Source organism: Curcuma longa, chromosome 11 (assembly GCF_044706935.1).
Source record: "Curcuma longa cultivar G26 ecotype Majalengka, Jawa Barat chromosome 11, ITB_CL_G26_1.1, whole genome shotgun sequence".
Classification (NCBI taxonomy): domain Eukaryota; kingdom Viridiplantae; phylum Streptophyta; class Magnoliopsida; order Zingiberales; family Zingiberaceae; genus Curcuma; species Curcuma longa.
The window spans coordinates 18,003,667-18,030,254 of NC_133871.1; the positions used below are offsets into that span (position 1 = coordinate 18,003,667).

The 26,588-nt window shown below is 36.2% G+C and overlaps 6 protein-coding genes across 9 annotated transcripts; 3 read left to right on the plus strand and 3 right to left on the minus strand.

The window, feature by feature from the left end:
* Positions 1 to 213: 213 nt before the first annotated feature.
* LOC141838651 (autophagy-related protein 8C-like) lies at positions 214 to 3,460 on the plus strand. The gene is made up of 5 exons (XM_074726189.1): positions 214 to 481; positions 1,640 to 1,695; positions 1,767 to 1,819; positions 2,965 to 3,083; positions 3,167 to 3,460. The coding sequence occupies exons 1-5, from the start codon at positions 445 to 447 to the stop codon at positions 3,259 to 3,261; spliced, it is 360 nt and encodes a 119-aa protein (XP_074582290.1). The 5' UTR covers positions 214 to 444; the 3' UTR covers positions 3,262 to 3,460.
* A 4,416-nt stretch (positions 3,461 to 7,876) lies between these two features.
* LOC141841648 (histidine-containing phosphotransfer protein 1-like) lies at positions 7,877 to 8,799 on the minus strand. Its single transcript, XM_074729831.1, has 6 exons — positions 8,737 to 8,799; positions 8,502 to 8,632; positions 8,343 to 8,411; positions 8,166 to 8,237; positions 8,010 to 8,082; positions 7,877 to 7,927 (listed from the first exon to the last, which is right to left on the minus strand). The coding sequence occupies exons 1-6, from the start codon at positions 8,794 to 8,796 to the stop codon at positions 7,877 to 7,879; spliced, it is 456 nt and encodes a 151-aa protein (XP_074585932.1). The 5' UTR covers positions 8,797 to 8,799.
* A 1,139-nt stretch (positions 8,800 to 9,938) lies between these two features.
* Positions 9,939 to 15,675, minus strand: LOC141841988 (uncharacterized). Of its 3 annotated transcripts, none has more exons than XM_074730201.1 (8): positions 15,313 to 15,675; positions 14,983 to 15,136; positions 14,720 to 14,906; positions 11,808 to 11,881; positions 11,469 to 11,618; positions 10,996 to 11,281; positions 10,695 to 10,928; positions 9,939 to 10,595 (listed from the first exon to the last, which is right to left on the minus strand). In XM_074730201.1, exons 3-8 carry the CDS (start codon positions 14,864 to 14,866, stop codon positions 10,215 to 10,217), a joined length of 1,272 nt encoding a protein of 423 aa, XP_074586302.1. In that variant the 5' UTR covers positions 14,867 to 14,906; positions 14,983 to 15,136; positions 15,313 to 15,675; the 3' UTR covers positions 9,939 to 10,214. The 3 variants fall into 3 exon arrangements, with proteins under 3 accessions (XP_074586302.1, XP_074586301.1, XP_074586303.1); XM_074730200.1 differs by having other exon boundaries at positions 14,983 to 15,232; XM_074730202.1 differs by lacking the exon at positions 15,313 to 15,675 and having other exon boundaries at positions 14,720 to 14,891; positions 14,983 to 15,285.
* Positions 15,676 to 15,789: 114 nt separating this feature from the next.
* Positions 15,790 to 16,512, plus strand: LOC141841871 (small ribosomal subunit protein eS30z/eS30y/eS30x). Its single transcript, XM_074730068.1, has 3 exons — positions 15,790 to 15,916; positions 16,006 to 16,143; positions 16,265 to 16,512. The coding sequence occupies exons 1-3, from the start codon at positions 15,913 to 15,915 to the stop codon at positions 16,309 to 16,311; spliced, it is 189 nt and encodes a 62-aa protein (XP_074586169.1). The 5' UTR covers positions 15,790 to 15,912; the 3' UTR covers positions 16,312 to 16,512.
* Positions 16,513 to 17,003: 491 nt separating this feature from the next.
* LOC141840529 (ATP-citrate synthase alpha chain protein 3-like) lies at positions 17,004 to 21,475 on the minus strand. Of its 2 annotated transcripts, none has more exons than XM_074728544.1 (11): positions 21,377 to 21,475; positions 20,949 to 21,125; positions 20,607 to 20,849; positions 20,378 to 20,429; positions 19,772 to 19,886; positions 19,590 to 19,671; positions 18,234 to 18,329; positions 18,050 to 18,151; positions 17,857 to 17,973; positions 17,667 to 17,783; positions 17,004 to 17,084 (listed from the first exon to the last, which is right to left on the minus strand). In XM_074728544.1, exons 1-11 carry the CDS (start codon positions 21,473 to 21,475, stop codon positions 17,013 to 17,015), a joined length of 1,272 nt encoding a protein of 423 aa, XP_074584645.1. In that variant the 3' UTR covers positions 17,004 to 17,012. The 2 variants fall into 2 exon arrangements, with proteins under 2 accessions (XP_074584645.1, XP_074584644.1); XM_074728543.1 differs by having other exon boundaries at positions 21,266 to 21,475.
* A 939-nt stretch (positions 21,476 to 22,414) lies between these two features.
* Positions 22,415 to 25,311, plus strand: LOC141840887 (uncharacterized). The gene is made up of 7 exons (XM_074728977.1): positions 22,415 to 22,795; positions 23,381 to 23,480; positions 24,129 to 24,224; positions 24,301 to 24,353; positions 24,741 to 24,789; positions 24,869 to 24,916; positions 24,997 to 25,311. Exons 1-7 carry the CDS (start codon positions 22,545 to 22,547, stop codon positions 25,090 to 25,092), a joined length of 693 nt encoding a protein of 230 aa, XP_074585078.1. The 5' UTR covers positions 22,415 to 22,544; the 3' UTR covers positions 25,093 to 25,311.
* Positions 25,312 to 26,588: the final 1,277 nt, after the last annotated feature.

Genomic DNA, 26,588 nt, shown 5'->3' on the forward strand with positions numbered 1-26,588 from the left:
TACGAAACGATGGTTACTTAACCCACAGGTACCCTCAAAATGTACCTGCCTTCTCATTTAATGTATTGGCTGGATAAATTGACCGTCACAAGCCATCGCGGGTACCGCTGGATTACCATACTCGTGAGCTACCCGTTGGTGCGGGGCCCGGTATTAATCACGGGTAAGGTAAGTATGCTGGTAAATTGCTTCACGCAATCCCCCACCAATAAAGGCAAACGACTCACGAAACCCTCGAGTCTTCAATTCCCCCAGATCCCTCGCCCAGCCTTTCTTTCTATCGATCGATCGGTTCGAAGGCCTCCGGCTCCTTCGCGTTGTGCTTCGCGTGATCTCTGCTTTTGCAACTCGTCTGGTTTGATTTCAATTGATGAACAAATGATGAACGGACGATCATTTTTTTTTTGAGTGTTTTTTGGGGGCGATTGCAGGAGACAGGGATTGATGGAGAAGAGTTCATTCAAGCTGGAGCATCCTTTCGGTTTGTGTTTCCCCCCTGATTTGTTATGGAACATAGACGCTGGTTTGATTATTTTTGACTGGTTATAATTGTTTTTGAGGGCTTGAATTGGTTATATTAAAATATATATATATATATGTAGGGGAAGAGGAGTTTTATGAATGCGAACTCAGATGAGCTGTGGAAATCGGATCCATTTGTCTATATTGTTTGTCCTTGTTTGTTCGAAATAATCACAGGAAGGCAAATTGTATCACTAGTTAATCGATAATCATTGCCAATGCTTAATAGGCTTTTGTGATATCGTTGTAGTTGAGGGTTTCATTGCTTATTTGTAACATTCCTCTTAATACTTAAGGAATGTATAAACTATTCTCTTTAAACTCTAGAGACGTGTTTCATGAACGGCCTACGTTACGATGACTACTTATAATGTGTTCAGTAGTATTCTCAGTAAACTATATAACATGATTACACCATCTTGTGCCCCCTAGGCTACAATAAAAATAATTATTTATTGATCAAAGTGTTGGGCTATTTGGATATAACACGAAGTAGTGGAGATGAGAATCTGTGTTGAATATGTGAAGATATTAGACATAAAAATTACCAGTGTCTGAGAATATCTAGTTGTAGCTTCAGTAGATGATAAAATAAGAAAATACATTGAGATGATATAAATATGGTCAAAGGCGATAAATAGATTCTATAATTAAAATAGTTAATCTATTAAAATAAAAGATGGAAGTGGTATAGGGAGTTCAGATGAAGCATTAGCCCATTTAATTAGAATTATTTTATTTATATGGATATTACTAATGATATAACCTTGCATCGAGTTCAATGGAGGGATTAGATTCATCTCGTCCTATATAGATAGGACCATCACCCATTGATAATGTTGTGTGATTATCATCGTTCATAATTATATGCCACATATTCATCCTGAAATCTATACAAGAGAAGAACAAATAACTTTTAGATGGCTACCATTCACATCCAATCTAGGCAAACTTGACAAATGTATTTAGTTAGGGATTTAGCTAGCTATTAATTCTCTCTAGTTGTACATCCTTTATCAAACATCTAGATTGATTTTCATGTAATGATTTAAAAGTTGATGCTACCACTTTCTAATTTGCTTAATCATTATGCCACTAAAAAAACTTTGCATTGCAGAAAGGAGGCAAGCTGAGGCTGCTCGTATCAGTGAGAAATATCCTGATAGAATTCCAGTAAGTGACGCCATGAGGTTATTCACAAAATATTACTCTATATACATTGTTCCATTTTGTTTTTTATGTAGGTGATCGTGGAGAAGGCTGAAAGAAGTGACATTCCAGATATTGACAAAAAGAAGTTAGTCTCTTTTACCTAAATGCATTTTTTTAATCATTTGTTGAACCTTATTTTGGTTCTCTGTTGAATTGTAGGTGCTCATAATAAGTTGATTGCTAATTTTAAACAACTTATAGAATTTTGTATATTTTTTCGTTGTATTTCTGATCAAATGAATTATTATATTAACCCCAAATTTGGTCATCATTAGTATCCTCAATGATAAAATCCAACAAAAATCAGGCTATGCTTGTATGTTGTATTTCTTTTCCTATTTTGATCATGTGTGCTTTTTGGGTTACAAAGAACAACCCATACTAAAACTGAATAAACTGTTGGATGATTCTTCAATAAAACAAATTCAACATGGTATTGGAATATTATTTTCAATCCCAGCAATGCCAATTAAGATATATGCCTAGTTATTAAGCTCGATACATGTTTGGTTGGACTGTTGGAGTAATGGAGTCTGGTTTGCTAGACCCAGAGAATAAGTGACGAGGAATTTTATGAGCATAATATATACTGGGTTCTTCATAATGGTTTTGGCAGTTAGGAAACAATGCTACAAATAATAGTATAGCAAATCTGAGAAGTTTAAATTGGATATTTGAGATTATTAGAAAGAGTAAACTAAACAAATGTTATTATTTGGGAAATAGTTACAATAGTTTCAATCGATGAGAAAATGGATTGAGATCATACATATGAATTGAATTGATTAGAGTTGAATATACAAGGGATAGAGGGAAATGAAAGTGAGATTTTATAGTTAATTTAACGAAAACTTTTTACTTGATATGCACATTTCAAGTGATATAGCATGTGCAAAGTCTCCACTTAGGCGATGCCAGGAAGATTGGACTAACTCTGTTTGATTTGCTGCTGCTGCTGATATCCAGAAAGCAGTAGGGGCAGTAACTTCTCACCCTTTATTCATAAAAACTGTACTGATTCTTCAACAAACATCCCTAACAAGTTTTTTCTTCTTCTGTTTTCTAGTAGTCTTTTAGTAGAATCACTTTTCTTTAAATTGGTTGATGCTCTTTTACTTTTCTGTACTATATATTACGCTACTTTGTTACTATAATGTGAGTTGTTGATGTTGAAGCTGAGTTAGTTTGATACATCATTTTTTCAATCTGGTGTATATATTCTTGATGCAGGTACTTGGTTCCTGCCGATCTCACCGTGGGACAATTTGTTTATGTGGTTCGCAAGAGAATTAAACTTAGCGCCGAGAAGGCCATCTTCATCTTCGTCAAGAATACACTACCACCCACCGGTAAGATACTATCACTGAAGTTACACATTTTTAAGCATGAAAACATTTTCTCATCACAAAGTGTTGATATTTTTCCTTTTTAGCTGCCATGATGTCTGCGATCTATGAGGAACACAAGGACGATGACGGTTTCCTATATATGACCTACAGCGGGGAGAACACTTTCGGTTCCGACTAATCATCCCAAATATCTTCTGTGAATAAAACCTAATTCGATGTACATTCTCCGCATCCCTCGTCTCCATGCATTGGGCTCACACATTATTGCTTTTGTTTTCCATTTGCATGGATTTGTTCACTATAATCTCACGTTTCTGAAGACTGTTTAATATCCTCCTGCATATTGGACATATTTAAAGTCATCCTATTTCATTCTATTTTGCTTCTTTGTTGGAAATTTATCAAGTGAACAAAAAATATCTCGACTTTCAAATGAAGAGGGAAGACGGAGACTGATCGAGGTGGAATGATCGGAGTCACTGTTGAATATGTTTCAGATTTAAATAAATTAAAAAAAACAGATTTTTAAAATAAAAATAAAATTTATTTTAGATTTAGATAAATTAAAATAGATTTACTATAAAATTATTAATCCATTTCACTTTAATAAAATATAACATTTGAAAAAGAAATAGAATTTAAAATAAATTTGATACGACTTTATATATAAATTTTAAAAAAAATAAAGACAAATTATAAACGAAATTTAAGACCATATAATTTCTTTCAAAATATCTATTTAAATTTTAATAAAAATTTAAAACGTAATTAAAATCTATTTTATATTTAGATAAATTAGAGATGAATTTACTATAAAATTATTAATCCGTTTTACTTTAATAAAAGCATAACATTTGAAAAAAAAAATTGAGACTGAATTTAAAATAAATTTAATACAAAATTATATATAAATTTTTATAAACAAAAATAAATACGAATTATAAACAAAATTATTAAAACATCCGTTTAAAATTTAATAAAAATTTAACACGTAATTAAAATCTATTTTAGATTTAGATAAATTAGAGACGAATTTGCTACAAAATTATTAATCTGTTTCACTATAATAAAATATAACATTTGAAAAATTGATACGGAATTTAAAACAAATTTGATACGAAATTATATATAAATTTTTATAAACAAAAAATAAATAAGAATTTTAAACAGAATTGTCAAAATATCCGTTTAAAATTTAATAAAAATATAAGAATGAATTAAAATATATTTCATATTTAGATAAATTAGAGATAAATTTGTTACAAAATTATTAATCCATTTCACTTTAAAATATAGCATTATGAAACAAATTGAGATAAAATTTAAAATAAATTTGATACAAAATTATATATAAATTTTTATAAATAAAAATAAATATGACTTATAAACGAAATTTGAGACTATATGATTTCTATTAAAATATCTGTTTAAAATTTAATAAAAATTTAAATAAGTTTTCTCCACTTGCATTGGACATATTTAATATCCTGCATATTGGACATATTTAAAGTCATTCTATTTCGCTTCTTTGTTGGAAATTTATCAAGTGAACAAAAAATATCTCGATCAGACTTTCAAATGAAGAGAAGGAATGAACTAAATGGTTTTCTCTCGAACACCCCATCACAAAATACTTACAGGAAGTTATCTTTTGTTTGGGATGTTTCTTTTGAGAGGAGGAACAGTACGACTAATGCGTGAGTGTGAATTAATTTCATGTTTCTTGATTTGTTTCCTTTTATTTTCTTTAGAAAAGCGTACACTTATGTTTCTGTTTCTGGATTTGTCTGCAGGTGTGTGAGATATATACAATTTCATTCAATGCAATTAAGGTTTTTATTATTGTTGCATGATCAGTGCTGCCTCACTAAACCAACTCAATTGCCTCACCTATCTTGTAGCAAAAATGGAAGATCGATGCTCATTCCGGATGACATTTGATTCTTGCTCTCTTGTGATAATCTATCACTCGAGTACCAACTGGTGGGTTATGTTCATGGAAGCAATTATAATCGCAATTGCCTCACCTACCATGATACGATATTGCTTCATCGAAAATATATTTTTAATAACCGCAAATGTAACTAATACGATCCCATTACAATCCACAAGCAGAAACACTTGATTTTAAGCTCCACATCAAAGTTTATTCCGAGGCAACACATTAACCCTAAGCAGCATCTAAACCTCTTTCTCTAAACAATTTCCTCTAAATAAACCGATAGACCAGAACACAATGAAATTTAGAAGAGCAAAAAGAATCTATTAAATCAAATCTCTTGATTATTTTTATTTTTGAATCATCAAATTAAAGTGGTAATGTTTTGATGAAAATATTAAGATGATGATGCTTTAGCAAATTAGCTAGTATCATAGTGATAATATTTTAAAGAAATCAATACTAAAGTAATGATGCTTTGAGGAAATTGATGATGTTTAGAAGAAAATCAATATTAATATGATGATGTTTTAATAAAATCAACATTAATATAAGAAAATGTTTTAACGAAATAACCATGCTATGATAATTTTAACAAAATCAAGTGATGATTCTTTAATAAAAATGGCACCAAAATGATGATGTTTCCACCAAAGCAATATCAATTTTTTTTATTTTTTAAATTCTTAAAATTTGATTTTTCTTTTTAGTTTTGTTTCATTTTTTATAATTAATTATTAAAAAATATTTTTAAAATAATAAAAAATTATTTTTTAATAATTAACGCTCCTTTAATTTATATTTTAAAATTAATTTTATCTTGTATTTTAAAATTTTTTATTAAAGTTTTAAACTTTTTAAAATAGATATACATAAATTTAAGAGATTATCCTGAACTTAATGATGTAATTTTTTAAAAAAAAAATTAAACTTTTTAAGATCAGCAATGATTTTTATAGAAAATTTATAGATGAAATAATTTTTTTTATTTTCTTATTTTGATTGGGTTTAATCCAGTTTGATTCGTTAAATTTTTTTAAAAAAAAAAAATATCTTTTTTAGTTTAAAATTGAAGGACGTAAAAAGAATATTTTACAAATTAAGTGTGTCCCTCAATTATAACGAGTCTTCCCCGTTGCATCAGACAAATCCAGAGAGAGAAACATCAATCGATGTTCTAAACAAAACAAATCAAGAAACATTAATTAACTAAATAGCTAATTAATTTGCTGCAATTGTCGATCGGATGGGTTTTGTGTATATATTTCATCAAGACTGTGCATGCCTTCTACAGCTGCTGAAGTGAGCAAGCATGCAGCTGGAAGCTCTAGCTCCTGAAGCACAGCACAAAATTAATTTAATTATCGCAACCGAGCTCCGGAGATCCTGAACTTGGAGAGGCCTTCTGCAGAACTTCTTCGAACTCGGCTCATATGGTCGGTATGACCAGTCTTTGCTGAGTCTGCGCTTTGCCGCTTCCAGATTAGATCGAAGCGACCCTTCCGGCTGATGATCATTGCGAGGTTCAGGATGATGCGACCCAGCTTCTTGATCATTGCGAGGCTCATCAGGTACTCGATGCTCTGTGAATGATGTCTGTGGTTTCGATGGCTTCGTTTGATCGTCGTCGACTACTCTTCTAAGGCGGATCTTGATGCCATTTGCTGAGGCTGACACTATTTTCCAGGTTTCTTGCCTCTTCGTCTCTGCTTTTTCTTCTACGACGGCAACAGGAACAGAGGCTCGCGGTGGTTCCTCTTCTGCGAAGGGAGGAGTCGTCTGTGCAGCCAATAAAGCTCCAACGCTCTCGACGGGGTCGCCACGGCCAGACTTCTCCTCCTCCTTCCTCCTCCTCCATCGCTTTGACGGCGTCGCGATGGCCCTCGTCGGCCTTCTCGACGCGGGGAAGCGCGGCGAAGAGCATCTGTACAATCTTATCCTTCCTGATCCTGAACTCGTCAGGGTGATTGGAGGCAGCGACGCGGATGCCTTGTCGGATGACGCGGAAGACGTCCGATTCGCCGGCAGTCCGGAAGACCTCCCGCCAGTGGTCCAGCGTTTTGGACGAGGAGATCGCCATGGAGAACTCGGTTGGCGGCGCCGGCGAAGGAAGGAAGACGACGGGAGACTGATCCTTTCGCTTTGGTGGTGGAATAATCGGACGACTCCTCTCCTCGACATATATATATATATATATATATATATATATATATGTAGCCGCTTTCATCGGAACTGACCGCAAAAAAAAAAAAAAAAAAAAAACTCGTTGGCGGGCGCACGTGCGGGTCGAGCCCATTAATACTTTTGGGCCCGTTATTGAGTTTTTTGGCCCAACGCCGGAAGGCCGATGAAGCAGTAAACGGGCCAATGCGAGAGCCCGGCCCGCAAATCTCATGCCTGATGAATAAGCGCAAGATGATTGAGAGGTTGACACTGGTCTTGGCCATTTTTTGTTTTAATTTCATTAAAAAAATAAATAAAATCATGAATATGATAATAAATGTTTCAATATTGGAAACTAGTTAAACAAGAGAAAACATAATTTCCTTAGTTATCTCCGATCGATCTCAAGATACAAAAATCTAGTTAAACAAGCAAAGAATCCAACATCATACACAATTAAGCAATCTCCTTTCCTTTGATGCTTTTGTGCAAGACCACCATTAAATGAATATGCAAAACATTGAAAAATCGACGTTCAATAAGTGCACCATATAGTTCCAAAGTTAACAATCTCACAATTAAGTTTCAATCTTTGGCATAAACAAAAAAAAAACTTGAGCATGCAATTTGGCAAGAACACATCATCTTCTATTGCCATTGTTCTTCTTCTACTAGCTAGAAGATACTACTGCTACCACATCATGGGGACTGATCCACCAGCAGCCACAATCTGCTGCTCCAGCTGCAATTCAAGATCAAAATGTATTAAGTTAGTTCCATGTGATATAGAGCAGACAAAGAGTTCATCGATCGATCGATCCTACCGCGAAGAGAGTTTCCAGCTTGTTCTTCACCAGGAAGTACTCATTCTTGACTTGCTGTAGGCACCTGAGGCAGCTGCAATAGAGTGAATGAAGATGCAAAGTATCAATGAGAAGTAGATGAATCAAAATTGAGACAGCATGCATGGCACTACTGACCCTTCCTGATTCATTTCCTCACAGAAGCTGCGAAAGGCCACACAGACATTTTTAACCCTTTGAGTTCCAATGCTACAAGGTGAAATCCAAGGTGTATGTATGTATGTATGTGAAGGAGATTGATTCTGAGCAGTCGTAAGAAATATAATATAATTGTTTTCAAATGTTAATTAAAACCTGGCACTGCTGCCTTTCAACTGGTGAACATGGGCATCCACTTTCTTGAAGTCCACAGCCTGCTGGTCTCTGAAGAGCAAGAGAACAAGCTAAGGATAGATATGATGAACAATGGAACAGGACTCGCTAGGGTTTTCAGGGCAGAGAGAGATGACTCACAGCGTCCTGCTTAGCTCATTGAGGAGCTTCTCAGAATCCTCAAAGAAAAGAGTGACCACCTCAAGAACAAACTCAGGGTTGCTCTCGTCCTGCAGCTGCTGCAGCTGGGTGAACTGGTTGTCCAAAAATCCCTTTTTTTTGTTCACATCAAATAATCAAAGCATCAAAACGAAGAAGAAGAAGAAGGGAGGAAAAAGAGAAAAGAGAGAAGAAAAATGGTGTGTGTGATAAATACCTCATGGAAGAGAGTCGAAGTGAAGTCGAGGTATCTTCTTTGCAGGTTGCCAATCTCCATGGCGGTGAGGAAGAAGAAGAGACTCTAACTGGAGAGATTTAAGGGAGTAGTATCACACACACCTTTAATTACTGCCTTGAAGAAAAGCAAAAGCCATAAATTCTCATAGAAATCTGCAATGAATTCACCTTCCTCTTTGGTTCTCTCCACCCTTTACAGCCTATGCTACCATCTATAGCTATAATCCATCCATCCATCCATAAACACCGTCACGCTCTCTCTCTCTCTCTCGAACAAGATTGAAGAGAATCTCAATAAACAAAATGAATGAATGAATAAATAAATAATAAAGCCAAGTCTGATCTTGATTGGGCTGCGTGAGCACCATTCAGCTCCAACAAAACAAAAGATTCAATGTTAAGCATGTTATAATTATAGTTTCATGTTCTTTTTCTTTCTTTCTTTTTAAATTTAATGGAGATTTGAAAAATGTGATTAGTTTTGTTGTGTATGTGTTTTTTTTGGTGGGATGAAGCTGTCATGTTTGGCAATTTGGCTGGCGAGTATTTATTATTGATTATTGAGGAATGCATGCATTGTGGAGAAAATGTTTAGGGATTAAAAAATGTGTGGAGTCACACTTGTCTTCTTGTTCTTTTGCATGTATTTTGAGTGTCTTTTCGAGGTTCTACAAAGTTTGTGCAATTTAATTAAGGAGTAAGTGGGTTGTCTTTCAAATCTATCATGAGATTGAGATTTAAATTTAAATTTCAAATCTAATTTTAATGGGTGATCAATTGGATATTAAAAAATCAAACTAATATTGTTATACATTTAAAATATTTCAAATGGTCATTGTTAATATTTTTTTTCTTCAAATTAATACTAATGCCATGATATATACACTTAGCTTAAAATTGATAAACTTGATGTCTCAAAAATAGGAACACAAACAATTTATCATTATTTTGATGTCAAAATTAATTGTAAACACTTAAATAGTGAGGTGCAATGATGTATAAATGTCAAGAAAATAATATACTTTTATGCTAATTTTTTTTTAACAAAAATCATAAAGTGCAGAGAAATCATATTAATATTCATCAAATCTATAGAATATACCGACCAAATGTGGCTGACTTCATCAATCATCTAATTTCCATCAAAACAAAATTCTATTGGAACCTGGGAAGAACTTGCAGTGGATAAAGAATAATGGATTTTCTAAACACACAAAAACATATGGAAGATGTAGTAAGTCTGGGCATTCACAACCCTAACTAAGGTTGATTTACAAGTAATGATCCTATGCATCTTTGCGGGTGTGCAATAACTTGGGCAATCAAAGTATGAATGTTCAAGCTTTGCAAACTCATCGTGTGTGTGTGTGTGTGTTCAGTCGTCGATGAGTGTGCTCAAGGCTTTCAATTTGATCGATAAGTTTCAGCCTTTTTAGATGTTCTACATGTCACTGAAGATCACTGATGGTTTGGGTTATCAGCTGCAGGAACCTTGGCAGGGTAATCCGACAAGTCGGTATCGACTAGTACTGAAAGATCATAGGGTTGCACTGAAGCAGAAGCAGAAGCAGCAGCACTTTCTTGGAGCGAAGAGGATTTGATTGCTTGCAAATTGACTTGGTCTTGTAATGTGCTTGATATGTCTGGGCTAGCTGAATTGGATGTGGAGACACTAGACAACTCGATATCCTCTAACTTCTCTGGGTATAGGTGCTTGTTCTTTCTCACATTATCCATCTCTTGCCCTGTTGGCACAAAAGTTCGTGACCGGTACTTCTTTGCTCCCTCGTCACTCTCCATGTTATTATAGAGGACATACTCATGATATGTAGGAGCAAACTATGTAAAGAAAATTGATCAAAATGTCATACAGCAGTGCATGCGATAAATGAAACTGAGACTAAGTCTACCAAATTGTAAGTTTTCATGAGATGTTACCTGGTGAACTGTGTCGTGATAGAAGTCGTTGAACTTGAGGGCGTGAAAGAGATTCCCCTTGAAACCGCTGGAACCGCCAATGTTGGCACCGGCATATTCTTTGTAAGGAAATGCGTACAAGTGGCCTGCAGCTGCTACAAGCATCTCAACGCATAACACAAAGTTTTGAAGATCTGCAGCTTCTTCAGGACTTTTTATGAACTCAGACTTGGCCGCCAGAAAAACCAAGACACCCTGTATAAAAAGTTACGTCAATAAGTTCGTATGTAGTAGATCAGTACCAGAAAACGATACAACTTACCTGCCAGTAAGTGAGGAAAACAACAGACTTGATTATGATAAACTTTGGAACTGGATTGAAAGGATGCAGCAGGTCTCTACATGCAACATAGAACAAAACCAGCACGTACAATGCAATAGAATATGATACAGTGTAGATTACTGTGATGTAAAGATAAGCCTGATCCACACTGAAGTTTCCATCTTCATATTTTCCTTTTGCATAGAGGATGAATGTAATTACAACTAAAATTGGCTTCAAAATGACGAACTGCAAACAACCTTGCTTGCATCTTCTTATAAAACGCCTGTCGAAGAACAAAGTTTGTTTGAGGATGAAGAACCAAGGAAATGAGCAGATTGAATTTTCAAGGTCAAAGTGCTCGAGTAATTTTTAATGTGTCTGAAAAAGAGAATTTCAGTATAGTATTTTTAAGACAAATGATCAATTCACTAAAATGAGCATTGCATATATGGCGTAGAGAGAGTACAGACCCATCAAGAGGAATAGCAGGGAAACAGCATGTCATAAGGCAGCATGATGGTTTTAGAGTTTGACCACTCAAACTCGAAACCACTGCACCTGGGCCTCCCACCCACGCCAAGCAAAGCGACAGGAAGTTATATATGACCCAAGCTTCATATCTGAAACATTTGATTATAGTTAACACAAAACTTTACAAACTCAATATTGCTAGTAATGCAATTCCAGAAAACGGTTCCGTATCTGAAGATATCATCTCAAAGAAATACTATCACTGTACTATAATGTAATGTCGATTCATTTAATTTCTATTTATTTTAGAGACAGTGATAAGAAACCTATTTACTTACCCTTCTCGAATAGAGTTAAAGTATATGGAATTATCACGAAGGACCAGAGACAGGAAGGACATCAGAGCATAGATCTGCCAAAGTAAGATTGAGCATGTTAGTTAAGGAACAAAACATTTGGTATAATAAATGATAAAGAAATATATGTCAATGTCGCAAAATGTTAAATCCATTAAATCATTTTTTCTTTATGTTGTTTCTCAAGAACATTTTTTTTTACCAACTTAGTTAAACACATTGGTTCTCCATTGCTTTATATATTAATTATGAAAGATAACAATGACTCTTATTAAACATAGACCCATCATACATGTTTTTGTTTCATTCCACATATCATAATTTAAAATATACAGTTGTTAAGTGCTTTCAAGTTGTCGCATCATATGAAATTTCCCTTTTCTTATGGATGACCTACCCAAACAACAATTCCCTTAAATAAATAAATAAATATATATATATATATATATATATATCATCAAAGGGTCACCCCACTTTAATTTTTTTTTATCAAAAGAGCGTCCCATCCTACTGTTTAGCCGTTGGTCTTCGCAACTATGAACTTAGACACCTCATGTTTATGAATTTCATAAAATACAAAAAGCCACCAAACTATACTACTACTAAAGGGGGAAAAAATAGAAATGTGGATGCAAGTGGTATGAGATATGGATCAATAAGTTACATGGGTGCATATGCAATTTCATAATAAATTTGAAATTAAATATCTTTAAAACTGTAAATAAAAGCTTCTTAAAAATAGTTTATGTTAAACAGTTATTGAATAATAAAACAAAATTAACAAATAAGTTTCTAGCATATACCAATGTCATTGTATTTATTAACTTATTATCTAGATTCCTTATAATCATTGGTGGCTCAATCATTTTCTATACTAATTAGATTAGAAAGCTTTTGGAACCAAATTCTACATTAGCCTGTCCAAGATCTGATCTCTTCTAGTTTTGAACTACCGTATAAAAACTCATGTCTCTTTTTATATGACCATGGGATATCTAAACTTGCCATTTTGTGATTCTTCACAATTGCACTCTGTGAACAAAATTGTTTTTCTCTTTTCCATATATTCTGCAATCCTTAACTATCATTGCACCAATGCATAAAAATACAAACTTGTATTGAACCAAATGTACTTACTATGAGGGAACTGATTAAAGATTAACTGTAGGGTTGTCCATTCAAACAAACTGAATTGACATTCAAACAAGATTGAAACTTAATCAAAATTATTGGATTAGTCTGGGTATGTTTGGATTGAATCTAATTGGCATCCAAACATAACATCTTTTAATTTTAATATTAATAAATTGTAGCTCTTTATGGACCATATTACTTCTTTATAAAAATAATATGTTATCTTTAATTGCCCTATTATAAATTTTTTACATAGACCTAAAAAACATAGAGTTTTTGAAATAAATCATAATGGAAAATATTTTTTGTGCTAACTTTTATTAGTAAAAAAAGATAAAGTCAGTTTTCCAGTGATCACATGGAATATATATGGTGTCGAGGCCCATATTTTAATTGTTATCTAGGCTGTCTTACAGTATCACATGGATATGAACTTTTACATTTTGTCATATTCGTGCAGTCATGCTATAATATTCTTCTACTGAAATGACCTTGGAAGACATCTTCATGTAACTTACAATTAAAGAAGTCTCTAGTAGATCTGTAGTTATTTGGCAAATAGAAGATGTGTGCTTTTAAATAGATGAACATATCAAGTCATATTAGTGCTAATTATTTGGAGTCAAGTACATGGGTCTAGTTGCTCCTTTAAACTCTATTTGCAAATATATATCAGTAATTATGTAGTAGCATTTTCTTAAGTATTCCACTACCCACCTACAACATATTTTCTCTTATTTTATCTTCTGTAAGTCTGTGATTACCAAAATTGGATCATGGCCTTAGGATTATAAAATCTAAATTCACCTCAAGATACAAATCCCAAGTAGGATCTAAATTGGATTGTGATCCCCAAACCTATCATCCAGTTATATGTTACATTATTTTTACTAAGTAGAATCTAAATCATGGCAAAGTGACTTAATGGGACATGCATTCACATGCACGTGTATATAAGCTTGTCGTCCATTAAAGCTGACATTCTTTTCCATAATACAAATGATTATATGAAAACTTATTCCAAATTGTTTGCAACAAACCACTGAACGACAATGTTTACATATGTCATGCAATGAAGTTTAGCATATCCCCATATAGCCACAAAGAGCTTTCTAAATCAATAAAGTTAAAAGGGATAAATATTACTATCATTGCCGCCTTCAATTCTAGTTATCCCTACCAGCCTACCACTCTATCCTGGCCTCCGCAATGGTTTCTTTCCAAAGAAGAAGGTACAATCATATACTGATATGCCTTTCTATACCAGGCTTATACATACGACCATTGTGACAATCAAATTCATGGTTCAAAAAGACAAACGAGAACATGAATAATAACAACTTGCTTCTCTATAGGAAAGTAGAAAGGTAGGAGAGATCAATGATTCTAAATTGAAAACATTAGAAATCAAGCATTTATGGACCAAATAATTCTTTATGATAGCAAAAAAAAATAAAATAAAAAACAATTCCAGGGATCAAAGACAGCACTTCCTATAGGGGAATCAATATAATATTAACTAATACCAGTGCCAAAAAGTTTAAATTAACATTCCCAGATGATTGGCTTAGGCCTCATCCTATCGATTTTAGAATGAATAGATGAATAGCACATAAAGAAATAAGAACCAACATATTTCATAATTGTTGACAATGGTTGCAGATCTGTGTGCTATATGGTAATATTCATGACAGATACAATGCAGCAGAGTGTGAGTGTGAGTGTGAGTGTGAAAGGAAACAATTTATCAAACAACATACCGGCACCATGAAGATGATTCGCACTATGTACCGTTGGTAAATAGGCTCTGTATAATTCAAGAGGTGCTTGTAAATGTTAAGCAGAGCAAGCGCTATGGCTCCAATTGTACACGGAAATGCAACGATGACAAATAGGGCAGGCGCCATAGGAAGCTCAACAGCAAGTGAATCCCTACACTACAAGAACCTGAAATCAGAAAACGCAGTTTGAAGCATATGCATCCAAGAAAACATAACAGGATATTTGATTACAGTACTACAACCTTGACGATGACCAAATTGAGCTCTCAAGCAAATATTTCTGTTGAAGAAGTCACCGGTCCCATGGGACAACCTTGGCCTCAACTAAACGGAGTCGACGAAGCCAAACCTAGGAAAAGAACTGATCGAAGGAAGAGGCGACCGCCGCTTTCCACCCTGCAAATTTCAGAAAAGGAAGCCGATCGGAACGCCGACAAGAGCACCTTCTTCGTCGACCGTGCCGCAATCTCGATTCCCCAGTCCAAGCGGCGACTACGAGAAGAGGGGCGAGGTGACAGCGAGGAAGGGGGAAAAAGGACAGATTTTTATTTGTCAATCATGAAATCCCTTACTTTCGGCAAAAGATTAATTAGGATCTCCGCGCCGAGCTGGCGACGGCTGGACGCGCATCCGGACCGTTCATCGCGCCCGCCGCGGATCCCAAAGCGTACCGCCCGAGCAATGGACGGCGAGATTTGAAGCTCTTCCTCGGGAGTAGTCAACGCCAGCAAGCTTCCACCTCCAGAGCTTTCCCTTCAGTCTCCGGCCACCGCCGGATGCTCAGGCTCCGAGCTTCACCAGAGCGCTCCGCCGCGGAGATCGTCACCGTCTCCGGCAGCTCCATCCAAGTAAACGCGCGTCTTCTGCGTCACTGCGCTGCTATTCTGAGCCCTGATTTATAGAAAGAGATCTTAGCGAAGAAACCGCCATGGGATCGATCTAAATCAGTGGATTTATGTTTTATAAATTGAGATATTTTATCTTGTTCTTGATCATTATAAATATATTAAAATATGTCACGCTGGAAACCGGACCGGGCCGGGCCGGGCCGTATCGTCTACCCTATAAATACGCCCGCTACTCCGAAACCCTAGTTCTGGATCACTTGCGTGGAAGAGTTCGTCGGAGTCGCTGCCGCCGCCGCCGCCGCCGCCTGTTCGCCGAACGCAGTCATGGGTCAGTGACCATTCTCTCTCCGTCCAGTTGCGATTACTTTCCTCTCCTCATGGGAGCCAATTGATCGATTTTGTTTTGATGGGATTCAGGTAAGGTGCACGGTTCTTTAGCTCGCGCGGGAAAGGTCCGAGGCCAGACGCCGAAGGTGGCGAAGCAGGACAAGAAGAAGAAGCCCCGTGGAAGGGCCCACAAGCGCATGCAGTACAACCGCCGCTTCGTGACTGCCGGTAATCTTATATCCTTCTTCCTCTTCCATGGAAGTGTTTTTTTCTTCCTTCCGCCTTTTTGCTCTGCGATCAGGGTGTCCTCTGACGTTCTTCTTCTTCTTCTTCTTCTTGTTCTTTGCAGTGGTTGGATTCGGTAAGAAGAGAGGTCCAAACTCGTCTGAGAAGTAAAGACGACGACGATGGTACCAAAACGTCTATATTAGCAACTTTTTCGCCCTCTAGCTCATTCGTATGCCATTTTTGGATTTCTTCTTATGCATTGGACGTTTGTTTTCTTCTATACAATGATTAAACGGAAGCTGACTTAGAGCTATGGAATTGTGTATCGATTTGTCTCTTTCAATCGGTGATCGTTTTGCATTGACTTGATTTCCCGTTCTTGCATTTGAAAGTGTGGTTGGTCGAATAATTTCTTTCTCCGACTGTTTGCTAGAATCATTGTGTTTAGGCAATCATTTGTGATGACAGGAGTGTCATCTAACGTTTACAGTGGAATGGTTAGTTTCTTGCTTTAGATGTGCAGGATCCAATCTCCCAAAATGGTTTGCCCCTTTGATAACTATTCATTTTCAGTTGGGGAGCATCTCACCGGAATTAGATGATCATGCCCAAGTGTAACGAAACTAAACCAGGAATAACCAAATATCAATTGCTCTGAACATGCATCACACAAACCTTTTATTTCATGTAAAAAATGAAGAATTTATCTCCATCACCAGAGTTCTTGGCAAAACTTGGAGAATTGGATCACCTGCAAATATTCTAATCCACATCTTTCAGACTCCTGAAGCAACAGATTGATACTTGAACTCGGTCTAACAGGACATGTTAGAAGCAGAAGAAATGGTAGACGGAGTCACTGAGGTCAATTATGCTTCAGACATGATGCAGTCTATTGCCTGTTTGCAAATTCCAGTCATTGTTGCTTCGGGTCCGTAAACCTGTAACAAAGATTCAAGCCACTTAAGACTCTGCTGCAGATTGTGCATAAAACCTCAAAATGTGATTCTTATATATTTCAGGTCTTAGAATTCCGTTATGAAAATAAATAAGACTTATATGAAGGAGACTTTCATATGACACGCATAGCATCAAAATCTCAGAGTAGTTTGGGTTTATATGATGGCACAGTTTGATATTGTAGGATGTGGTTGTTTGATTCTAGTAGATGCTAGAGTTTAGTTATAATGGGTGTCCCAATTTGGTTAAATACTATAGCTTGATTTGTTGTATATTAACATGGTAGATAGGTGCTACAATTTAGTTATAATAGGCATTACGGTTTCATCGAAGTATCATAGTTTGATTATTTTAGATGACAGAATTTAATTATAGTTGCTGTGCTTCAACAATAATAGATGTCACTAATTGTTTGATTTTGTTGTATTGGCACAAGTGTCGCAGTTTGGTTATACTATGTTTCTATGTAATGGTGGTGGGTGAGATACTAAAATTATAATTGGTGTTACAATTTCATCAAACGTTTATAGAATTTTTTGATAATCAAGTCGCTAGTGACTGACCTCAAGAGGAATCCCAAGCTCCTCGCCCAGTTTCCTCATCTTTGCCAGACCGGTCTGGTAATTTGGGCCTCCTCTTCGGACAAAAATGTTCATCCTTGCAGCCTTGAGCTTTGATTCCTGCGGATAAAACAAGCACATAAGTCATTAAGTTAGGGATGGTAAAATAGTTGATATGATTTTGTGAACTAACCTTCTCCTTCAAGGCCCTGATGATGCCATTGAATGTGGCAGCAACATCAGTGAAGTTTGCTATACCACCTCCAATGAGGAGAGCTCTCTTCTGACCGTCAGGATCTGCAGTTGCACACTGATGGGGCAAAACAAGAGGAATTTCAGAAATAGATCAGAGATTGAAGAAAAAAAGATAGATAGTGAGTTCATACATCAAGAACAACTCGAGCATATTGAAGGACATCATCTTCATTTGGAGCACCACTGTACTCGGCATAGTTACCAAGTTCAGATGCATAACCCAAATCTCCAACCTAATAGACAATTAAGTCAGAATGATCATGCAAATGGGGCACATGAGTTCCGCAGAAAATGATTAGGGCAGATAGAGTTAACCGTATCGGCATAAATGACACTGGCACCACCACCAGCCACCATTGTCCAAATGCGTCCTTTGGGATTTAAGACGGTGAACTTCAAGGAGGCACTAGTCTGTAACAACATGGCTTCAAAAGGTAAGAATGTGCAAGATGGAAATTGAAAAAACATGATATTAGGGTAAGGATTAGAGAGAACAGCCATGTTTAAATATAAAAATGGACACAATTGGATGATTAAAATGAAATCCACCAAAGAATGTTCAAGCAGGGTTAGGCAGTTAAAATCCAAAAAAGAGTAAGCAAGATATACATACAGTAGTTCTATTAAGGGCATTTAAGTTTACCTCTAAATGTTATAACATTTGTAAATTCAATTGAATAAAATTTTTGAAGCAATAAGTTTATTAAAATCAAAGCATCATCAACTCATAAGTCAACTTGTAAGTGTCATATGTCCAAAGTTTGGCAGAAACTAAAAGCTCTGGTGTCACTCTTTGAAGTTTAACTTTGTGGTCTACCCTTTCCTCCCAATGGTGTTTCACCTCTCCTCTTCATGACTGGAAACAGAATAGAAGAATGAGTTGAAAAGAATCTTCTTGTTCTCTAAAGATTGATTGCAGTAGGCCTTGTGCAAAATGCATCATAGGGTGGGTCCATATAAATTGACCCTGCCATGTTGGCAAACAGATCAGGTTTCCAGACACTAGACTAACTTAAGTTTGTAGTAGCAAAGTCTAATGATGAGATGTGCTCAACTAGCTGAATGGGGTGCAGTGTCATAAAATTAAACATCAGATGCTTGCAGATGATGAGAACATTTCCTTCCTTAGTGTCCTTCACACTTGTCTTCATTTCGCTATGCATTGCGAGGGATAAGCAACTGAGAAGCATCATTAATATCAACCCAAGAACAGAGTTCGATTTTACATGCCATCTTAGCAATCATGAAGCAATGTGAATTCCATGTGTGTGTAAAACAATCCAAGGACGAGGGAAACAAAGTTGCCCACAGCGAATCATACAAAGCAGTGATTAATGCAGCATGATCACGATTGATAATTTTGCAGTTACATCAATAGCCATTATGGCAGCCTTCTTATGGTTTTCAAGTATGAATGCAATTAACAAATGGACATGGCTTTATAGGCCTAAAGAGCAGTTGGAACTAACACATAGTCACCTGATCATAACTCTTAAAACATATCTGCAGGCTAAGGAGTTTGAATCTTAAAATAAGAAACAAGACTTGGTACCGTGGGTCTTGTATAGTTCATATATAAGCTTAAACATAACCAAGTGGATTGACTACTGTGAATCCCAATATTGTTCTAATAAATAGAAAGGGAAACCTATCAAGCTTGAGCCTTTTTACCTTCTCATCAAGTTCGTGAATGAATGTCTCAGTGGAGCTTAGGACTCTACCAAAAGGAAGTGGAAAATCTATGTTTCCCCACCTGCACAATGCCTTCAATTTTAGCAGCAGATTATAAAATCAAATTAAAGCAACCCAGTCTCTTCCACAAGGTAAGTTTTAGCCTAGAAATCACAACGCACTTTTTGAAATTCTTGAAAGCAGCCGTATCATCCAATTCTCCTCGCATATCCAGTGGGTATGGTTCACCATTTACTAAAGTAAATGGGTTCATCTCTATAAAACTGAAGTCCAAATCTGCAAAGAATATAGGGAACCAAAAATGCAAATGATCATTAATTAATGATCTTGAATGACACAAAGTTAGGTATAATAGAATAGTGACTTGATATTGGATGGCTATGGGAACAAATTAATAGGTCAACAAAATATGTTACTGTGAGTTGCTAAAAAAATCAATAAGCAAATACACTAAGAAAGATGTCTCTGGACATTAGATTTCTAAATAGATATTAGATGACTATGGGAACAAAAAAGTCAAGACAATTTACAGGGTGAGTTACTAAAATACACATCGATAAGTAAATACAATCAAATAGATCTCATACAACAGAGAGCAACATAGTATCTATGAAATAGAATGAACTTCAGTAAGCATGTATAACATCGTTCTCTACAAAAATAATGTGTTAAGCAATTTTCAGACAAGCACAAGAAGATCGAACAGCCTTATGTAAGAATTTATATAGGTGTACATAAGATGCAGAGCTGTAAAACCCATTGCATACCTTGGAACACAGCAAAAACTCCCGTTATGAAATCCCCTATTCTTCCTTGTATCTGAGTACAACAAGCCAAGCCAACTGGTTATAGCATCCACAAAAGTACAAAATATATGTAAGATGTGAAGATAACTGTGCGTGCTCAGGTATAATTAGTTAGAAAGTGAGTTTTAACGTGATGTTCAAGAGAAGAGTTGGTGCACTAGTGAAAATACAACTCCAAATTGAAGTCCACCTCCAAGGGAAGGGTTGCGACCAACGGCGCGCATGCCTCATCTGTCATGGCCTCCTCCGTGGGAAGGTAAGCCGTCTTAACCTTGTCCCAGTTCTCCTCTATTTCAATGCCTCCACACTCCGAGAAGCTGATGGCGCAACCCAATCTCTCAGAGGCAATGGAGAGGTAGAACTCTTGATCATGTGGTACAAATGGCTCAATAATAAATGTGGTGATGGGAGCCTTGCATCCTCCCATCTCAACCTTTTTAAGCAACGAGAGAGCATTAGATTTCTTCATATGATCGGATCATGATTTATGAAGAATAAGGAAAAAAAAATTTAAAGCATTATAGATCATCACCTCCTTTCCTAGGCGTTCGTTAACAAACTGAATTGCCTGAGATAGATCTAAATTGAGAGCCACCAAACCACTCTTCCCACGCTTCCCGAACAGCATGTCCGGCTTCACCACCAATTTCTGCGACGAAAGCCATGGTTCCCGGTTGGCCAACTCATCGAAGTCCGTCGATTCTGTCACCTATATTAAGAAAACAACATCAATAATTTTCCCACGAGCTCCAACGATCTATTTTGACGAGAAATTCCATGGAAAAAGTTATTTCTATCCTCAAAACAAGTCGCTCAGAGAAAATCACAGACCGGACCTCATAAACTGACACAAATCCTATAAAAAATATCAGAAACACATGGAAAAGCCTCAAAACTAGTAATAATCCAGATGGATAGATCGGAAGAGCGATCTATTGAGATAGGAGGTTCGGGGAAAACCTGAGCCGAGCGGATCTGTAGATCAATGCCAGTGAGGCGCTTGAGATGCTCCTTGAGTAGGCGCTTGGAATCGAACTCGCGGATCTTCTTCCTCGCCATCTCTTTCACCTTCTTCCTCTGTTAACCCAACTCCGATCTTCCGCGTCGAAACGCTTGCCTCCTTTATATAGGTGACGAGACGAGCCAGGTTGGCAAATGAACGGTCTAGATCTGTTCAGGCGAGTGGACGGGCGCTCTCAATCACAGTAGCTAGCCGTCCGCATAGTTGCCTCGGGCACCAGGAGGATCTTTATGCGTTGCTCACGCTTGACGCGGGAAATCGTTAAGTGGTGGTCGTGGGGTCCAGCGGGTAAATGGGACCGGATACAACACATGTTTAAAAAAAAAAATTTCCAATTCTTACGTGTCGTCCCAGAGACTCCATCGAGCTTGGATCCGACGGTGTTACTTTTAACTCATAAAAATATTTAAATTAGTATTTTCGACCGTGAGAATTACTCTCGAACTAAATAATACTTTTTTATTTTTGCAGGGTTTAATTTAACCAAAATTTAAGTTAATTTGACCGTAACAAAATTAAATATAGCATAATTAATTAGATAAATTTATATAAAATGGCATAACTAAAATATCATTTATTTAATGAAATAGTTTTTAAATTCACAAGTTACGTTACAAAAAAAATAGCAATTTAAAATATAATTTAACTTTGTACAATTATTACGAATTTGTATTCTAATTCCAATTATTTAATAAAATTTGAAATAATAAAAGGAGATGTGACGTAACTAGAATGGAGAAGATGAAATGTAATTATGATTAACATTTAATTAAACAATTATGGTAATTAGAATAGAGAACTATATTTTAGCTCTGCTTTTTTGTCAAAGTAATTATTTTATTATAAGTAAGAATTTATAACGTATAATTAAATTAAACTTAATTAAAATTTGAAGCATTTAAATGAACTACGCTTGACTTTCCTGCCGTACGAAACCCTAATTTTGACCTCTCGAAACCCTAATTTTGACATCTCGTATCGTAACCATGGTGAGGACTGAGAAGTCATGCAGTAAACTGATCCATTGTCTCGTGCTGTGTGGAGAGGCACGGCCCAGGGACTAGGAGGAGACGTAGCATCGTCTTCGTGGAGTAGAGCGAGAGAGAGATGGTCGATCTCGCTGCTGTTCCAATGGTTTCTGCCGGTCGTGTCTTCCTAGGGTTAATCCCCGGACCGTCGCACCCTATGAAATCGCAGAAAGGTGCCGCCTTTAACGCCTTCCCTTCCTTCTGTGGCGCTGGACTCAGGCCTTATCGGAATCCCCTCTCCCTCAGGATCCCTTCCTCGCGTCCGTCGAGGGGGAAACCGTTCCGCAAGCGCAGACCTTTCTCGCCTGTTATGGAATGGCAAGACTGCAGGTATATGGCTCTTTCCCCATTTCTCCTTTTGTCGTCTTACGAAGTGGTGTAATCTGCCAATTAGGCGTCGAAAGCGAATGCTATTTTTTCAATAATGACCGTGCTGATCCAAATATTCAGTCCTCATTGGTTCAGTTCTGTGGTTAACATGCTTTTCATACTCGTTTTGACATGGTAATTTGAATTATTCAAGCTTTTCATACTGAGTTCAGCTGTTCCCTTCCCTTTTTCATCAATGTAATGGTGGACGATCTGTGGCCTAGAACACACTGTGTTTCTCTTGAAACCCTGAGATGTAGCTCAAAACTCTTGACATTTCTGTTTCTCGTCAATAAATTTGGCATATCCTTGATCAGGCATGCTAAAGAATTAAGTCAGGCTTTAAGTCATGGATCCGTACAAAGTTCATGAACTTCCACAAATTAATCAAACTCTTATATCCTCCACGAGAATAAGAGTTGTAGACATCAGCTTTTAGGATTTTCTTCTTCCGCTTCTGGTAGCTGTTTGATTATTACTGAACTTCAATTTGGGCTTAGGCATTGCATAGCTATGTGAAGTAACTCAATGCTTGTATGGATGCAGCTCTGAGATTGAAGTTGATGTTCCATGTTCGGTAGCTTATGACTGCTATTCTGACCGTGAGACAATTCCAAAATGGATGCCCTTTATTTCTTCTGTAAAGGTGCTTGCTAATACCTTGCAATACTGCATGCTTGTTGGGGTTAACTCATGTTTATTTGGCTTAAGTTGCTCTGTCTATTGAGCAATTGGCTTGCATAGAGCTTGCTACTTTCAATTTGCACCTGTTGATAAAATAGCTTAATTATGCTGGACCAATCTTTCTTGTGTTCTTGTTAATAGATTAATATTATTGTGAATTTTGAGATTTCAGATTGAAGTGGGATTGAAAGTTAGAGCATTTAGGATATATTTGTCAAAAATATAGTAACATGTCAATAGTTTAGTTTTTTTTTTTTTTAGTATTTTTGCTTATGTATTAGAAATTTCCTGCATCGAGAATGAAGCATCTTTGAAGTGGATATTCAGATACCCTGCTGGTCTTGTGTGTTTCCTTCTGGAACTATTTAATGTTTGTTCCAATATAGCTATTATTATTATTATCTTGTATCTTAATATAACTTTAATCAGCTAATACAACTTCCTAATCGATTCAATTTATAAACAATAAGCTGTATCTTTATTTAGAGGCATAGTTGAATCTAGGAAAGTGAAGTTTTTGGCTACACAATAAGATGTAGAGTGCTTTTGAGACTAATTGTAGTATTTTCATATAATGCTAAAGTATTTTATATTACTTGGCACCATACAGGTTCTACAGGATAAGCCCTCTCTATCGCGTTGGTCACTTAAGTATGAAGTGTTTGGTCGTGATGTTGAATTCTCTTGGCTTGCTCGAAATTTGCAAGTAAGCATAAACTTCACTTGCTGAAACAGTTTGATATTAGTTCAAATGTTCAATTCTGTTTTTTCTTGTGCTGCAGCCTATTCCTAATCAAAAGATACACTGGCGATCTTTAGAAGGTCTTCCAAATAGGTAGGCAATCATTAAACTAAAAAATACAACTTGATGCATGTACTAATATTCAACTGTACTATCCAAATGGTTGAACTTCCTAAAAATTTGGGTTTAGGCCCTTCCTAGTATTCTCTACAACACTAAGAAACTACTAATAATATGATCATATGCTTTGGTTGATCGCAACATAATAATCATGTAGCCAAACCTACTTGTTGGTACTAGAAGTAGAATAATATTTAGTGTGTTGTTATTTTAAGCCCCTGCAAAGGGGAGCTTCATGCAAGTTCAGATATTTCACCAATGAAATTCGCTGAAGAAAAACAAAATTGCCAAGCAACTATGATACCACTCTGACATTTTACTCAATTAAACTGATGACTTCCTCCCTTCTCAATCTTGCAGAGGTGCAGTCAGATTTTTTCCCAAAGGTCCATCCTCTTGCAGAGTTCAAGTATAGCCGCCATTTCATTGATTCCTTTCTCTGTTTTTCACCCTAATATAGCCATCACTTTGCTTCATCTCTGATGCAGTTGACAGTTTCGTATGAGATTCCTGAAATTTTAATTCCAGTGGCAGCAGTATGTATCAACAAACCTGGATAAAAGCTGCAATCTGCTCGTTAATCTCTCCCTAACAATGAAAATTATTGGATATGTAGGCACTTAAGCCATTCATGGAAGGACTGCTTGCACAAGGCTTACAGAGATTCTCTGTCGTCGCAAAAGAGTATCAGAGGAAGATTCTGCAGCGCTAACCTGCCGGGGCATCTCGGATGGTTCTGCCATGTCTAAATAGAAAGGAAGCTGAAATATTTGCCATGAGGATAACCAGCATTCCTTGAAGCTTGCGACAGTTAAGACTCTTCTAATGGTATCCATATAAAAATTCTAAATAGCAATCATATTACAAGTGTCTCCTTGCATTTATTGTATTTTAAAGATATTTTTAAAGTTCAAATTTAACACTCTTAATTACTAAATAGCAATCATATTACAAGTGTCTTCTTGCATTTATTGTATTTTAAAGATATTTTTTAAAGTTCAAATTTAACACTCTTAATATCTTTAAACTCTCTGCACTTTTTCCTCAAAATTGTTATTTTATTTGATAAATAAAAGTTATATATATATATATATATATATATATATATATATAAAGTGATATCCTACGTGATTAAATTTACGTGACTGTACGCGACTCTGATGTGGTTGGGATTTCTTATTCGCGTGGCAATGAAACAAAAAATTGCAATTTCACCCTAAACTCTTAAAAATCGTGATCGTCGTCGCCGTCTTTCTTGCTCCTTGTCGTTGTTGTCATTGCTTTGTCCCGATTGTCATCGTCGTCACGTCCCGTCACCTTCATATGGATTTTTAGGGTTTGCTAACCCTAAGCCCCCTCTCCATGTTGTTGCCGTGGGAAAAGGTTTTCATCGGGGTCAAGGTCAATCCAAACCTCCTCTCTTTTGTTCTATGATTCTTTTCTTATGCAAAAAAGGTGGAATCTGTCACCATAGTGGTCCGACACGATCGGTTCCACGATCATCTATAAGAAAGTAAATCGAGAAATTGTAATTGGCTACGATGGATCTATTTTATGATTCACTCCCTACTATTCGTGTGCACAAGCTATTAGTCCAATTTCGGGCACTGTAAGAACCTATTCTCAGATGTAATTCAATATCCCAAAGGCTGATGAAAGCCCGCCCTATAGTAAGAAGATTTTTTTCAACTATTGGAATGCTTCCTTCCTAGGCCTAAGGAGTCCTTTTTGTGCCTTTCTTCCCTGTTAGTTTTGTGTATAAGTTCCTTCCCTTGCTTGAAGGAAAAAGCCAACATGGCCATGCACCTGACAAAGGGCAGAGCTCCCTAAGTTGTTAACAATTGTTCTAATTATATGATTTGCCCTATAATTATAGGTTTAATGAAACATCATATAGGCCACAGCAAATGATATCCAAAAAGTTATTTATTTTTTTATTAAAAAGTTAAATGAATAATAAAAACGTGTTATATAACCTTGAAGGATCCTTTCTTGCATATTATCCATTTTATTCAGGAAATGTGAGTTATTCATGAACTCACAAATATTTCTTAGGTGTTTCCTGGCCTATGACAATTGCCTCACATATTTTGCAACCCAAGTAAGTAGAAATATTCTTTTTGCATGGTAGCATGTTTCCTCCTCTTGTCTACTAAGATGTATTAATTTGACCTGTCATTTTGATAGCTGATCACATTTTAACTTTCT

Excerpts from the sequence above, each read along its gene's own strand:
- LOC141838651 (XM_074726189.1), top strand. The coding sequence starts at position 445 with ATGGAGAAGAGTTCATTCAAGCTGGAGCATCCTTTCG. Across the intron at positions 482-1,639 it reads CAAGCTGGAGCATCCTTTCG|AAAGGAGGCAAGCTGAGGCT; the intron begins GTTTGTGTTTCC and ends TTTGCATTGCAG. Across the intron at positions 3,084-3,166 it reads GAATACACTACCACCCACCG|CTGCCATGATGTCTGCGATC; the intron begins GTAAGATACTAT and ends TTTCCTTTTTAG.
- LOC141841871 (XM_074730068.1), top strand. Across the intron at positions 16,144-16,264 it reads CCGCCGCTTCGTGACTGCCG|TGGTTGGATTCGGTAAGAAG; the intron begins GTAATCTTATAT and ends TGTTCTTTGCAG.
- LOC141841988 (XM_074730201.1), bottom strand. The coding sequence starts at position 14,866 with ATGGCGCCTGCCCTATTTGTCATCGTTGCATTTCCGTGTACAATTGGA. Across the intron at positions 11,882-14,719 it reads GAATCATCTTCATGGTGCCG|ATCTATGCTCTGATGTCCTT; the intron begins GTATGTTGTTTG and ends TTACTTTGGCAG. Across the intron at positions 11,282-11,468 it reads CCTGCTATTCCTCTTGATGG|GCGTTTTATAAGAAGATGCA; the intron begins GTCTGTACTCTC and ends GTTCTTCGACAG.
- LOC141840887 (XM_074728977.1), top strand. The coding sequence starts at position 22,545 with ATGGTCGATCTCGCTGCTGTTCCAATGGTTTCTGCCGGTCGTGTCTTC. Across the intron at positions 24,225-24,300 it reads GGCTTGCTCGAAATTTGCAA|CCTATTCCTAATCAAAAGAT; the intron begins GTAAGCATAAAC and ends CTTGTGCTGCAG. Across the intron at positions 24,354-24,740 it reads TTAGAAGGTCTTCCAAATAG|AGGTGCAGTCAGATTTTTTC; the intron begins GTAGGCAATCAT and ends TCAATCTTGCAG.
- LOC141841648 (XM_074729831.1), bottom strand. The coding sequence starts at position 8,796 with ATGGAGATTGGCAACCTGCAAAGAAGATACCTCGACTTCACTTCGACT. Across the intron at positions 8,412-8,501 it reads AATGAGCTAAGCAGGACGCT|AGACCAGCAGGCTGTGGACT; the intron begins GTGAGTCATCTC and ends CTTGCTCTTCAG. Across the intron at positions 8,083-8,165 it reads GAGGAAATGAATCAGGAAGG|CTGCCTCAGGTGCCTACAGC; the intron begins GTCAGTAGTGCC and ends ACTCTATTGCAG.
- LOC141840529 (XM_074728543.1), bottom strand. The coding sequence starts at position 21,475 with ATGGCGAGGAAGAAGATCCGCGAGTTCGATTCCAAGCGCCTACTCAAG. Across the intron at positions 20,430-20,606 it reads TCGCAACCCTTCCCTTGGAG|ATACAAGGAAGAATAGGGGA; the intron begins GTGGACTTCAAT and ends TGTTGTACTCAG. Across the intron at positions 19,672-19,771 it reads GCTTTCAAGAATTTCAAAAA|GTGGGGAAACATAGATTTTC; the intron begins GTGCGTTGTGAT and ends GGCATTGTGCAG.